The sequence below is a fragment of the Mus musculus genome, chromosome 13 (genome assembly GCF_000001635.26).
Source record: "Mus musculus strain C57BL/6J chromosome 13, GRCm38.p6 C57BL/6J".
NCBI classification, from domain to species: domain Eukaryota; kingdom Metazoa; phylum Chordata; class Mammalia; order Rodentia; family Muridae; genus Mus; species Mus musculus.
In genome coordinates, this window is record NC_000079.6 from 21,010,550 (window position 1) to 21,024,750 (window position 14,201).

The 14,201-nt window shown below is 43.3% G+C and overlaps 1 protein-coding gene and 1 long non-coding RNA gene across 11 annotated transcripts in view; one reads left to right on the forward strand and one right to left on the reverse strand.

Annotated features, from left to right (window-relative positions):
* The window catches only part of Gm32242, a 73,794-nt gene extending 73,747 nt beyond the window's left edge, over window positions 1–47 (reverse strand). For 4 of the 5 annotated variants that reach the window (XR_873156.1, XR_003950520.1, XR_873155.1 and 1 more), the window contains exon 1: window positions 1–47. This is a non-coding gene — a long non-coding RNA (predicted gene, 32242). The other variant, XR_873157.1, reaches the window with a different exon arrangement.
* Aoah (acyloxyacyl hydrolase) overlaps window positions 1–14,201 on the forward strand; it is a 242,515-nt gene that overhangs the window by 216,447 nt on the left and 11,867 nt on the right. For 5 of the 6 annotated variants that reach the window (XM_011244309.1, XM_017315521.1, XM_011244310.1 and 2 more), the window contains one exon: window positions 2,563–2,639. In XM_011244309.1, coding sequence (XP_011242611.1) covers window positions 2,563–2,639 — 77 coding nt within the window. Of the gene's footprint in view, window positions 1–2,562; window positions 2,640–12,659; window positions 13,706–14,201 lie in introns of those variants that run through there. The other variant, NM_012054.4, reaches the window with a different exon arrangement.

Consider the following 14,201-nt stretch of genomic DNA (forward strand, 5'->3'; position numbering starts at 1 on the left):
ACAGTTGGGTTCTGGTGAGAGCCCTCCACTAGATTTTTGAACTATCATATGGCAACAGATCCCTCGGACCCCTTTATGAGGTCACTAATTCCATCTATGAGGGCTGCACTTCATGGCCTAGCTAGCTAGCAAAGGCTTGTCACCATCCGTCTCAGGAGAGTTAGGCTCTTAGTGTATGAACTTGAGAATGACCCCAACATCAGTCCATCCAACATCCTGTTGGAGATCATCTTTATTCTTTCTTCCATGAATATCTACACGCAGAAAGTGACCTGGATCTAAAAATGGAGACAGCTTCAGGGACATGAGTGGAGCAAAAGTACACAAGGGAGTGGAAGCAATGTCACTTATGAGGTCTTAAGGACTAAGGCTCAAGTCTGTACTAGGTGGAATCCCTGCCCCACCCCATCTTTGTCAATCTTTGTGTTAGAGACCTCTGTGGGATTTCCAGAAGAAAGGAGATGGATACCATGGAAGTATAAAGAGCACCCAAAGGTCCTTAGGGGCGACCTCAGCTCTGCATTTACAGAAACTCCTCAAATTCCTGGCTCTTTCATTGCAAGTAACTTGTTAGATGTTCAGGCCAGAGGTGGGTTTGATGGACAATTAATACAATGCTCGAAAATTGAAAAGGGAATAAAACTGGCTCATCCCCTCCTGGACAAGAGGAAAGTGGAGAGGGTGAGATAAGCACGGGTAGATTGCACAGCAGATGAGCAGGCAGAGGCAGCCCTGAGGTCAGGAAGGGTGACCTGGAGCCCGCAGGAGCCTCAGCATGACATACAAAAGGGAATTTAGAGCAGAGGAATTGAAACTAAAACAGAAAGCCTGATTCCAAGGTTGTGGCCACAGAACAGGCAAGTGGAAACAGAGGCAGGCCAGCTTTCTGGGACTACTCCAAAGGCAAGAAACAAATGGTTGAGGGGTGCAATTTGGTTTAAAAGAACCAACTGAGCTCCCTTCTTCATAAAAGTGTGTATGGCTCGCTTATCAGTACAGCTCTTAGCTATCTATTGAAAGGACAAATCCATACGGTTCCTCAAAAAAGAGCCCTTCTGTAGCAGTATAAATTGATTTGGGTTTCTATATGGGCAATATATCTTGTCACAACAGCATAGTGGCCAGCTCATTTTGAGTCTTACAAGAAATGTGAATGCAACCTCCCAACAGCAACTTCTTCTATCAACTACCAGGGAAACCCAGGAACACACTATAAAAGATTCGGTGGAGGCATGTGGGAAATAGGCTAGTACTTGGGATATAGGGGTGGGAGGATCAGGAGTTCAAGGCCATTCTTGGAAATCTAGCAAGTGTGAAGGCCACCTCAAAACATAGAAAAAGAGAAAGCCAGCTAGCATCACACTGCTAGGGCACCATCAGCATGACATTCCCACCCCTGAACTCTGACAAGGAGAACATTATTTGCCACCTCGGGGACAAGGGTTGAACAATAAGAGGGGACGACATCTCTGCAGTAGTGACAAAAACGACAGAGGATTGGTTCAGTCTCATGCCTGTGAGTTCACCAGACAGTCTCTCAATTCTTCCCTGGGTTAAGGAGATGAGAATGGCATAGTCCTTTGGCCTTGAGATTGGGGAGACTTAGAGAAAGGTGTGTAAAGAAAAATTGGAATCATAGCTACACAGCTGGCTTCTATGAACACTAGGAAAGTGAGATGTTTCACCAGGAGCAGAAGTTTCTGATGGTTCTGTATGAAGGCTCTCTAGGGACTGCAATTTCCATGAGGAAGTTTTACTGGCTTTGTGATATTACAACATAGAATTAATTGCACAGCTGCCTTGGAGGAACTGACATGCACAGTGTCTTATCCCTGTTGACGGACAGTTTTATTACTTTTCATCACTTTGGGGCTCATAATATTTTCTCTGTAGCCATGCTCTCTCTAAATGCAAAGTTGAGATAATTTTATGCAATTATATTTCTGACACGCTGTGTGATTGTTCGAGGTGATTGCTTGACACACGTAGGCAGTGTCTGCAAATGGCAGCATGTGAAAGGAGATGTTAGCAAAATGTCATCCTCATGTCTGAAAAAGACCTGTGCCACCAGATGAGGAAAAGATCAGATGGACCTAAATTGTTGTTGCTCATTTTAGCGCTCACTTGATTTCCCCTGCCATCCCTGCTGTGCAAGCCTCATTCACCCAGCACGTTTCACACACACCCTTTCTGACTTAGAAAAAAATCATGCAATGGGTAGATCATTACTGTTCTGAAAGCTCCCAGCCCAAGGCAAAGCTCAGAGGAAGCCATGATGAAATAAAACAAAGCCTGGGGATGGATCAGTGGTTAAGAGCACTGGCTGCTCTTCCAGAAGGGTTCAATTTTCAGCACCCACAGAGTAGCTCACTACCATTTGTAACCCACAGATCTTATGCCCTCTTCTAGTCTCCATTGTCACCAAGTACATAGACATGCATGTAGGCAAAACACACATACATAAGAATCAAAGAAAAAAGCAGGGGATACTGATGACACATGTGCTCCTTGTTCTTGGTATAATGACACTCACCAATAATCCTCCAATTATGTGCCTTTCAGTAATAGAGGACTGGCAGAAAAGAGGTGGACAGCCATGGCAGCTTATTGAACCTGTGGATGGATTCCACCCCAATGAGGTAAGAATTACCACAGAGTGGTCACTGAGTGTATCTGCTTGGTTTTCTAAAATATATGCATGCATTTGTATGGGTTTTTTTTAGTCCTATTTTATTCCCAGAAGGATTTTTAGATAGTATTCACATATAAGTAACATAGAAATTCAATAAAATAATGTGAAAATTACAAAGTAAAATAAGATTAAAGAAATTTTACCAAGATTTTTTTTATATAGTTCCTATAGTTGATAGACTATGTGCAGGGCAGTCCTGAGAAACTGCCCCAAGAGACCTGCAAAACCTGCTCTGGGTTCTCTAGTGGCCAATTAGAAATGAGCCATCACCCATGCCTTCCATTAAAAAAGTCAATACCTAGAAAAATTGATGATTGTGAGATATGATCAAAATACATCACATACATGTATAAATTTTTCAAAAAATAATAAAGTATATATTATATTTAAAATAGTAATAATTGCAAGGATTCCTGAAAGTGAGGTGTGTGGAAAACAGTATGGATGTCTCTAAAAAGAACACTGTGAGAGAACAATGCCTTTTGCAAGTGTCTGCAGTAAGAGCCTTTCCTCCTCTCAGATTCCAACAAAGACCAATGATTCCAAGTGGCCACGCTCTGGCTTCTGTATAACACACAGGAGCTCAGGGCTGGGGCTCAGTAACACGTGTCCCACTCCCCTCCTATTATCCTGCCTTCAGCCATAGAAGCTCCACTTTTATCTGTCCCATATACTTGACACCTTGTGACATTTCTATTTTAAAAAGAGAAGAAAGCATGGGGGAGTTCTTGTGCCATTTGAAAATCCTGAAAGCTGGTTCCTCACAGGGAGGGTTGGCCGTTTGCTTCAGGCAGTCCTCTGTCACCACAGGCATTCTGACCCAGCTTTGGCCATGACAATGACAAGGCCCCCACCCCCTGGATATGTATAGGAAGAGCCAACATGCCCATAAGAATCTGACCCAGCCTCGGGCTCAGCAACTTCACAGGCATGGTGAAGAATTACCTCAAGAGGAAAGAATAAAGGAGAGGACAGTGCTGCCTAGTAGATGAACAGCAGTGAAGACCTCAACTCATCGTAAACTTGAAGAAGATTAAATATCCACTTCACGGTCCAAAACAACCAATTTTTAAAAAAAATACTAATGCACTCAGAATATTTAAATTTTGTGGATCAAATGGATGAGAGCTCAGAGAATTATTGCCTATAAACTAGTTATTGAGATCTGGCTCCACTGAAAAGGTGCACCTTCTTCTTCTTCTTCTTCTTCTTCTTCTTCTTCTTCTTCTTCTTCTTCTTCTTCTTCTTCTTCTTCTTCTTCTTCTTCTTCTTCTCTTCCTCCTCCTCCTCCTCCTCCTCCTCCTCCTCCTCCTCCTCCTCCTCCTCCTCCTTCTTCTTCTTTTAAATAATGTGAGGTCCCACTACCTTTTCTTAGAGATGAGAACTCACTGTATCCTCAGGCTTCTGGGATCAAATGATCCTTCTTGCTTCAATCCCCACCTACTTAGAACTAAAGTCATATAGGATACTTGCTCTCACTGAAGTAGGATTTCTTTGGCACAACAGAATTCTGAGTCTACCAAGGATAAAGATATGAAAAGGAGGTCAGCTATGGTGGCACCTAAAGCCAAACTCAAAGAAGATGCTCAAAGCTCAAAGAGAGCTTTCCTTCATCCTTCAGGCCATACTCATTTGCTATATCAAATATCAACCTGTCTCTGCTTGACTTTTAAAATAATTTTAGGGTTCAATATCTATCAAATTGGAAGCCTGTTCAGAAGTTGGGCCCATATTCAGATGACAGGAATCAGAAGACATTGGAAGAGCCACAAGCATTCACCAGACCTAATTTCTCCTGGGTCCTCCTCAGTCACGTGTCAACATCTTTCATGCTTCCGGCCGTGGAAGCCTCACACATTTCACCCTGCAAAAAAACCTCCTCCACTCCATCCTGGCAATTACTCAAAGCCTCCTCTATAAACTCACAGGCAACATTCGACTGTCTACAGAGTGACCACATTAAAGAAGTACAAGGCCCATGAACACATTAGCAGGACACACAAACACAGTTGTCTATGTCTGGAGATAAATAAATTGTCTCTACCCAACTGAGAAAAATAGAAACTATTTTATTCCAAGCAAAGAAGTTTCTATAAATCAAGCCCTTCATTTCTCTTCAACTCTGATCATGCCCACCACTGGAGACATACAACACAGAGCCAATGGGTGTATTTAAAGAGCTGAGCAGCATCCAGGTCTCCATTTGCCTCAACTTTGTAAGCTCATGAGACAAACTCTCTGGGAAAGCTTAAGGAGACCCCACATGGCAACTGTGCAGAGACTGGGGCCAGGAAGGAGAATAGCCTGGGCCAATGAACCTACTTCCTAAGCAGTCACCACCTCAGACTGGTCCTTTTGGCAAATCAGCAACCACCATGTATCTAGCCCAGTGTTTTACACTAACAACCATTATCCATTCACCACAAAGAACTTAAGTTCCTTCTTAAATGGAAGTGTTTAAGAATATCTTATACAGCTGCCATGTTTTCAGTTTGCAGATTTTAAATCAGTTCTGTCCACACATGGCCAGGTTCAAGAGACTGTTTGGAGGCAGGTGAGGAGGTTGAAGAAGAGAGCAATGGCCTCCTCCAGCAGAGGACTCTTGGCCACTGGTTTCTCTACAGAGTTCTGAGCACTTCAGAGAAAATACAACCCAGGCAGATTTTCAGCTTTGGTCTGATAAAGTCTATGTGTAAATTTAGCAGCAGTTCAACTTCACAGGCATCAAGCCATTTTAAGTTTTCAATGAATTCTATATAGTCAAGCTCTGAATTGTATTTGCTCTTTTGAAAATAATACAGACAGGTATTTTTGGCTTAGTATTTACCTCTATGGTTATTTCACTAAAAAACAAAGACAAAAACAAACAAACAAACAAACAAACAAACAAAACCGACAAAAGTAGTTTATAGAAAGGAAGGGTGGGAGGATTCTCCAGTCCCTGCTGGTATTCTGTCTTCCTGGTGTTTCTTACTCAACTTTGGGAGGTGAACAGACGCATTTGCTTGGGGGGGGGGGAGGTTGGGGGGGGGTAGAGCACTTCCTGGGGAAGTTTTCCTGTCAACAGCAATCCAGTTGGCCCATGAAGCATAGCTTTGTCTAAAGTTTGTCATCTGAGGGTGGAGGAATTTGCAAGCTCTAGGTTATCTAGCCATTCACCTCCTCCCTTCCACTGCCCTCCTCACCCCATGGGATCAGGCCTTGTGTGTAAAAACTAAAAGAGACACTCCACTGAAAACTCACATGAGACAATAGAGGGATAAGCCCTCCTGCTTTGTAGATTCTTCTAAGAGAACTTTAAGGAAGAACAAAGGATTTTCAGTAGATCTGGGGATATCATGGTTTACCCAACGTTCAGGCCTCTGAATGACAGTAGACAGGAGCCTGTCAGAGCAGGAAGATCCCTTCAGACATGCTTTACCTTTGGAGCAGGAGCCATCTACACAAACAGCCATCTACATGCAGTCATGCCCTTTGGCAGATGACTGGCCTCTGTACAGTCAAGGCTTGCAATAGCACAGAGGTAAGGAGTCAGTGAAAGTGGTGTCCTTTCGGCTCATGACTTGAGTCTAACGCCATCATTGCCAAGAAAACATGAGGGTTTTGTGAGGTCTTCCATTCTTCTACTTTATTCAAAATCTCGTGACTGAAATAGGCTCATTTGCTGAGCTGATAATGAAATCTGATCAAAGCCACACTACTGGCCTCCTAAAGCTACACATTCAGTGAGTGTGCACAACTGAATGAAGCAGTGTGAAGCAGTGGTTCTCAGGTATAACAGTAATCAGGATTTCCTGGGGCTAAATGGGAAGATATAATACTGTGTGTCTTGTTCTCTCCTTGGTTCATCCTGTGGGTTGTTCATGTGTAAGCTCAGAGAATGTGTCCTTGCAGAAAACATACTGGGTGATAAAAACTTACGTTGAAAGACACACTTTTAGAACCTCTGTCCTACCTAAAGCCTTGTCCTCCCTAACAAATGTATAAGGTGTTGCTATTATAAAAGAAAATGGCAACCTCATATGCATGCTGCTCTGTGAAATCTAATGCTCACTGTCTAAATCAGTGTTTCTCATCCTGTAGATCACCACCCCTTGAGGGCCAACAACCATTTTATAGAGGTTGCCTAAGACCATCATGAATATTTACCTTACAATTCATAACAGTAGTAGAATTACAGTTATGAAGTAGCAACAGAAATAACTTTATCATTGAGGGTCATCACCACTTGAAGAACTAAAGGGTCACAGAGTTAGAAAGCTTCAGAATGACTCATCTGAATCTTGGTGAAAAGAGAAAACTCACTTTGAAAGATTTCTTCTGGGAGGCAAAAGAAGGGGGAAAGTAAGATTTCCTTGTGAAGCATTAAGCACTAAAGGCGTTTTCTGTGTTTAACGTCAAACTGAGCAGGCATAGAAGAAAGCAAAGTGAGTTCTATATCCATGAGATGTCCTTGGAAAAACCCAATGCCAATATCTCCTGGGGTTAATGTCAATTTTTCCCAGTCCGCTCAAATTCCCAGTAGTGACCACAGACCAATAGGACGACCCTTGGCAGAATTCCAGATCATCAAATAATTAAATCAAACATCATGCTCTACTACAGGAAGCTAACTTGAATTCGTAAACCACTTATGGCTTCACTGTGCTCTAGATAGCCGGTGTTTATGTGCATTTGTTGTGACTTGAATATGAAGTGCCTTCCTCAGCTCATATGCGGGAAGGGTTTGTCCTTGGGTGGCACTGCTGCTTGAGGAGGCTGTGAAACCTTTTAGACTGTCCCTAGCTGGCAAAAATAAGTCACTTAGGAGTAGGTCACTTTGAAGGCTACATCTGTCTCTGGTTCTGGACTTGAGTGCTCTGTTTCCTGGATTGACCCAGGATTTGACCCAACATGATGTGAACACATTGTGCCCCAATCCCGCATTGGCAGAGATGAAATGGCCCCAGCAGTTATAATCCTTCCTTGCTATGATGGACTGAAATCTTTTGAAACACGGGCCAACTGGAAGCCTTGCAGCCCAAACTTTTTACAGTTACTTTGTCACAAAAGCAAGAAAAGTAACTGCAACATCTGAGCAAGGAAGAGAACTCTAAATGGTTTATCCAAGAAAAAGCATGGACTTAATCCAGAAATCCCAGGTCATCTTCCACTCCCTCACCTTCCATTGGACATGATTTAGTTCTGTGACTATGTTCAGTGTATCAGTGAGTGAGCCAAGAGCCTATGTACTCTCCTGCACTGGGATGTGGATATTCTCAGAAAGAGAACCTCTCAAGTACTAGGAAAATTTGTAATAAAGTTTGATCTGTAAAATAAATGCACCCTTATGGAGCACAGTGTGTGCATTGGGTAAAGACAGTGACATACATCTACATTTAAGAAAACAGTCCAACATGGAAATGTGATGATAATGGAAAGGCAAGTAATTATATGGACAATGTCACAACTCTGGGCCTCTGCATATTCTTGGGACTATCCACAAAAAGATTAACATTATAGGTTATGCATTACACTTTAAGAAAATGTATTTTAAAATACTATGTAGATGAATATACCTTTGTATGCATGTAGTGTGTGTGTGCGTGTGAGTGTGTGTGTATGTTTGTGAGTGTGTGTGTGTGTGTGTGTGTGTGTGTGTGTGTGTGTGTGTGTAATCTAAAAAGACCAATACCCAATGTTAGGAAAGATTCCTCCATTCTAATTACAAATAATTTTTATTCTATTTTTCTGTTTGTTAAATTTTTTTTTGCCCTAGAATGACAAGATACTAGCTTCATATTTTAAACTATGAATAGAGGCAAAGACTCACAGCATGCTTAAGAAACAGCTGGCTTGGAATAAAGGAAGTGAAAGATGCCTATGTGGCTCCCTGTGTGGTGGCACATCATGGGAGTGGTAACAGACAATGGATAGAGGAGATGCATGCAGAAGGTACTCAGCAAAGAGAGTCAAATGAACAAATGAATGAATGAATGAATGAATGAATGAATGAATGAATGAAGTAGGTAATATCCTCAGAATTCCCTAGCATATTGACATGCCAATCTCAATGTAGACACAGTATTTCAGCAGTGCATACTCATAAATACATTAATCCCTGTTAGAGTGACAGCCAATTAGTTGCTTTCAAACCAGTCACCACAAGCTCAAATGTGCGTTCATTCGTTTTCACGTTCCTCTTCCTTCCTCCACCCCTATCTCTTCTCTTATTAATGTCAAGAAAATAAATGCCCACAAAGGACTTGTTTCCACATAATCATTAAAAAGATAATTTAAATGTGTCAGGTTGAAAGTTAAAAAATAAAATAAAATAAAACCACACCAGTAGGTTTCCACAGACCTGGAAGCAGCATCCTTTATTGAGGAGTGTCAGGAAAAGAAGCCAGAAGACCAGGCCCCTGTCCTCAATGACAGTCTGAGTCTTTCATGAGTGTTGCAGCCAGCCTGGTGGCCATCCTGAGCCCTGCTCCTGCTATTAAGCACAAAGAAGAAAGTGTGTGTCATGTCAGTAGATGTGTGCTGGATGGACAGATGATGTGTGTGCTGTGTGCATACAGTTCATGTATATGTTTTATGTAATATGTTGGATGGATATTATCAAGATTACATACTTATGGGGACATAAGTTAATATAGCCAGTGAGGAAATCAATATGAAGGTTCCTCATGGAACCTGATCCAGCTGTACAATTCTTGGAGTATACCTGAAGGATTCTAAGTCAGCACAGGACAGAGACTTGCACACTCATGTTTACTGCAGCCTTGTTCACAATGGTCAATATATGGAGGCGACCTAGATGCCACACAAGAACAGATGAAGAAGTGTTACTGTCCTCAATGGGGTTTTTTTCAACCAAAAAGAATGAAATTACATTCATAAAAAAGTGGGGTGATTGTCGGCCATCGTGTTAAGGAAAATATGTGTGATACACACGAGGAGAAATATCACATTTCCTCCCACTTGCATAATTTAGATTTAAATATATGTATATGCTGAAAATAGAAAGGGGGCTATATGGAGAAAGATAGCACCTAATTGGGGTGGGGGAAGACAAGAAAGGATATGGCAAGGACAAAGGGAGACAGACCTCATATGTTCTTATGCACATGCAGAAGAAGGGTATCTTTTCAGGGAGAAGGGACCAGGAGGAGGAGGGGAGGGAGAGGGATGAGATCAATATGTGAGGTGTAATGAAATGTGTGTATAAAATTTCATGAAGAACCCCAGTATGTATGCTTACTAAAACATCAATAGGAAACAAAGTGATCACATGCTTGGTTGGATGCATGGCTGGGGTGGGCACGTGGTATAGTGTTTATTTGGCATGTACAAGGTGATATTGAGTGTGAACCGCAATAGCTGAAAGTAAAAGTCTGATTGGATGGAAACACTTTAGCTCCACATCAGAAGGCTCTGGCACTTCATAAAACCTCTAGGGCTGATTAATGTAATGACTCAGTCGGCTTTGTTTGGTTTTTTTTCCCTAACAATTACTAAAATATTACACACAGTTTAGACTCAGAGAGAGCTTTGATCATTGACTCTCTCCTATTTATGGTGTAATTTGGCCCCAGGGTGCCAAAAAGCTACCCAATGTGACACAGCACTGTCAAGTGGCATGGTGAACTGCCATGAGGGCAGTGTCCCACCCATCCCACAGTGTGCTCCCCTCTCAGGCCCTCAGCAATCACTTCTCTTATTTTTCCACACTGCTGTTGAGATAGTCATTTGGTCCAACAACCAGCCAGACCTTGCATCATCTGCCTAGGAAAAGCCTCCTCATCCAATGCACAGGGGATAGCAGAGAACTGGACAACCAAGACTAGCTCCTGCTACCACTGGGGACAAAGCAAATCCAGCATAAAGCTACAAAAGCCAAGAAAGTGGCATTTGGCATAAGAGACCATGCTCACCCTGCTTGGAATCCAAGCCAGTGTCTTTTCAGGATCCAAGCCCTAACAGTCTCCCTGTCCACCCTCATCTTCTGGGTGCCTGAAGCTCCCAGACCTCGTCATTTTCCTTCCCTTCCCATGAGCTATGGGTCATCTGCATACACCTTAGCCTCTGCCTAGTGCACAGCTTCCCCAAGAAACACCCTGAGCCTACCCTTAAAAGTTCAGCTTCTCCCAAGAGGGCCTTTCCTTTTCCTTCCATGCAGAGTTGGTATTTCCTCCCTATTGGCTTGTGCTTCTCCCTCATAGCCCTCCAGGTGTGAGGTCACTTCACTTGTCTGGCTGCTGGCCTACCCAGGAGCTCCTCCAGAGAAGGCTTCTTCTACTCATTAGCACCCAGGCCTTAGACCACCAGAAGGAATTGTTAGCTGTCTCCTGGAGTACAGGAGTGGGTTTTGGGGAACATGTGCTTATTATGTTTCTAAGTCACAAATCTAGGAACTTAAAAGGATGGACATGTTACTTTGAAGTTTTTGATAGTCATAGCCTGACCTGGCCCCGCCCTTAGGATGGATGCCACAAACTACAATCTAGGTGTATTACCCAGGCTCTGGGATCATCCAGAGACAAAACCGGAGAAAACAACATCACACTTACCTGAGTTGACAGATTTGGAGTAGGACTGAGCACCCGGCTTCTTGCTGGACTTTAGCTGGGGGTTAGCATCAGCTCACTGCTTATAGCATCAGCTCACGGCTTATAGCATCAGACCAGCTGCTTATAGCATCAGCTCACTGCTTATAGCATCAGACCAGCTGCTTATAGCATCAGACCAGCTGCTTATAGCATCAGCTCACTGCTTATAGCATCAGACCAGCTGCTTATAGCATCAGCTCACTGCTTATAGCATCAGCTCACTGCTTATAGCATCAGACCAGCTGCTTATAGCATCAGCTCACTGCTTATAGCATCAGACCAGCTGCTTATAGCATCAGCTCACTGCTTATAGCATCAGACCAGCTGCTTATAGCATCAGACCAGCTGCTTATAGCATCAGCTCACGGCTTATAGCATCAGACCAGCTGCTTATAGCATCAGCTCACTGCTTATAGCATCAGCTCACTGCTTATAGCATCAGACCAGCTGCTTATAGCATCAGCTCACTGCTTATAGTATCAGCTCACTGCTTATAGCATCAGACCAGCTGCTTATAGCATCAGCTCACTGCTTATAGCATCAGACCAGCTGCTTATAGCATCAGACAAGCAAGACCAAGTTCTGTTTTATGAAGCACAATCACTAATGTGACATCTGTTCATCACCACTGTAATGATTAGGACAAGGTGATAGACCCCACCCACCTCAGGGGAAGGGATTGGATACACAGAGATGGAAGCAGGGAACTCAGGGACAGTCCTCAGATCTTCCTACAATGGAAAATGCTGAGCTTTGACCAGGAAATGTCCCCCAGACTCTAGTGTTAAATTCTAGGCTCCCCAGTTGATGGCATGATTGTGAGAGGAGCAGTAAACTTTGGAACCTGACTGAAGCAATGGAGTCCCTGACAGTAGGTGTTTATAAAAACATCATGCCCCTGGCCTCAGTCGGTCTCCTCTTTGCTTCCTGTTTGCCATGAGGTGAACAGCTTCTCTCTACCATACTCTTGCTCCATGATGTATCTGCAGTCCATAAGCAAAGGAAATTCTTCCTCTTTTAAATTGCTTCTCCCAGATAATATTAGCATCGATATGATAAAAAGTTTAAGAAATAAAGAATTACTGAATCAGGATAGTGAGTTTCCTGTTGTGCTGTTGTCTGACAAGATCTCATGTATACAAGGCTGGCTGCAAACGTATCATGTAGCCCAAGGGAGAACTTGAGCTTCGGATCCTCCTGCTTCTACGTCTAGAGAGGTGGGATTCGGCGTGTGCCTCAGTGATCTGTCATGTGGCACTTGGAGTAAAGCTTGGGCTTCTCTCTGCTAGGTAAGCCCTCTGCCAACTGAGCGGCATCCCAGGCCTACTGATCGGTCCCTTGCCATGAAGTGCCTTTTCCCTCTGGCTCTCTTGCAGGTGGCTTCACTTCTGCAAGCAAATCGTGTCTGGGAAAAGATACAGCTTCAATGGCCTCATGTCCTGGGAAAGGAGAATCCATTCAACTCTCAGATTGAAGAGGTGTTTGGAGACCAAGGAGGACACTGAGTCTCCGCGGAAGGCGCATCACTGGGGGAGAGAAAGGTGGATAAACCCTCCCACCTGCTCATTCCAGGGGCTGCTGTGCAACAGGCCCAGAAGACCTTCTTCAGCAGCCTCTCTGCAGACCACTTTCCTCTCAGTTGGGGACAGACCTTAATGGCAATGTCCATTAACAGCAATGTCCTTTGCTTCCCACAGCAAGTCTTCTCTGTTCAACTCTGAAACACTTTTTCCAATTTTTTATTAGGTATTTTCTTCATTTATATTTCAGATGCTATCCCGAAAATCCCCTTTAAGCTGATTATCTTGGGTATTTGTTATAGTAATGAAAAACTTACGTCACAATAAATAATCTAGAGATGATTGAAAGTACATAGGCATGTGTAGGTTATATACAAATACTATATACCATTTTCTACAAGGATCCTGATCAGAGTTCCTGTGCATATATGAACTTCAATCTGTACTAGAGTCTTCTCTCCATCTCTGTGGGCAATTGACTCCAGGACTTGCAAGGATACCAGGGTCTGAGGACATTCAAGTTCCTTGTAAAGGGAAGTCTAGCAATCACTTTCTTTTCTGTGTCTCACTTTCCTCAGCCTTTTCTGAGATGCCACAGATTTAGGGTTCAATCTTTGTACGCCCAGAGGTACCCCTGTGCTTGGTGTAGCCCACAGGTATGAGACAGTTGGCCCCACAGTGGCAAGTAGGAACTATTGAAATCATGCACAAGTCTCCTCAGTTACTGGCATTTGGTGGACTTCTTACATCAGCCCCCTTAACCTACAACAATGACCTGAACACATTCTTATAGCAATGCTGGCCCACCCCCACCCCTTACAGCCCTGATTCTCTTGTCCTGCTTCCAAAATAAACTGTCTGCACTCCAATATTTGCCTCAATAAAGTCAAAGTTCTAAGGTTGGTGTGGGCATAATTGTGTCATCAAGAGTTCACAATTCATGCTTTATCATTAAATGTATTTCTGGCAATGAAATACTAGGTACCATTAGGAACCAAATCTACTCACCAGGCACACCTGAGGCCTGGAAGCCAACATCACCAACTAGCCTCCAGTTCCATTCATCTCATATCTTGTTCCTCATCCATGGCCCATGTGCTGGTTAACCTTTGTCCACTTGCCACTAACTGGAGTTATCTGGGAAGAGAGAACCTCAGCTGAGGTATTGTCTCCATAAGATTCACCTGTGGACAGTTCTATAGGGCATTTCTTGATTAGTGATTGATGTGGTTGACTACCAATTATAACAGACAAGCCTAGCCCAGACCTGGTGTCACTACCCCTGGTGGTCCTGTGTTGCATAAAAAAACAGACTAAGCAAGCCAAGAGAAGCAAGCCAATAAGCACTGCTGCCTTTGCCATGGCTTCCCATGACAATGGACTGTAACTCATAACCTG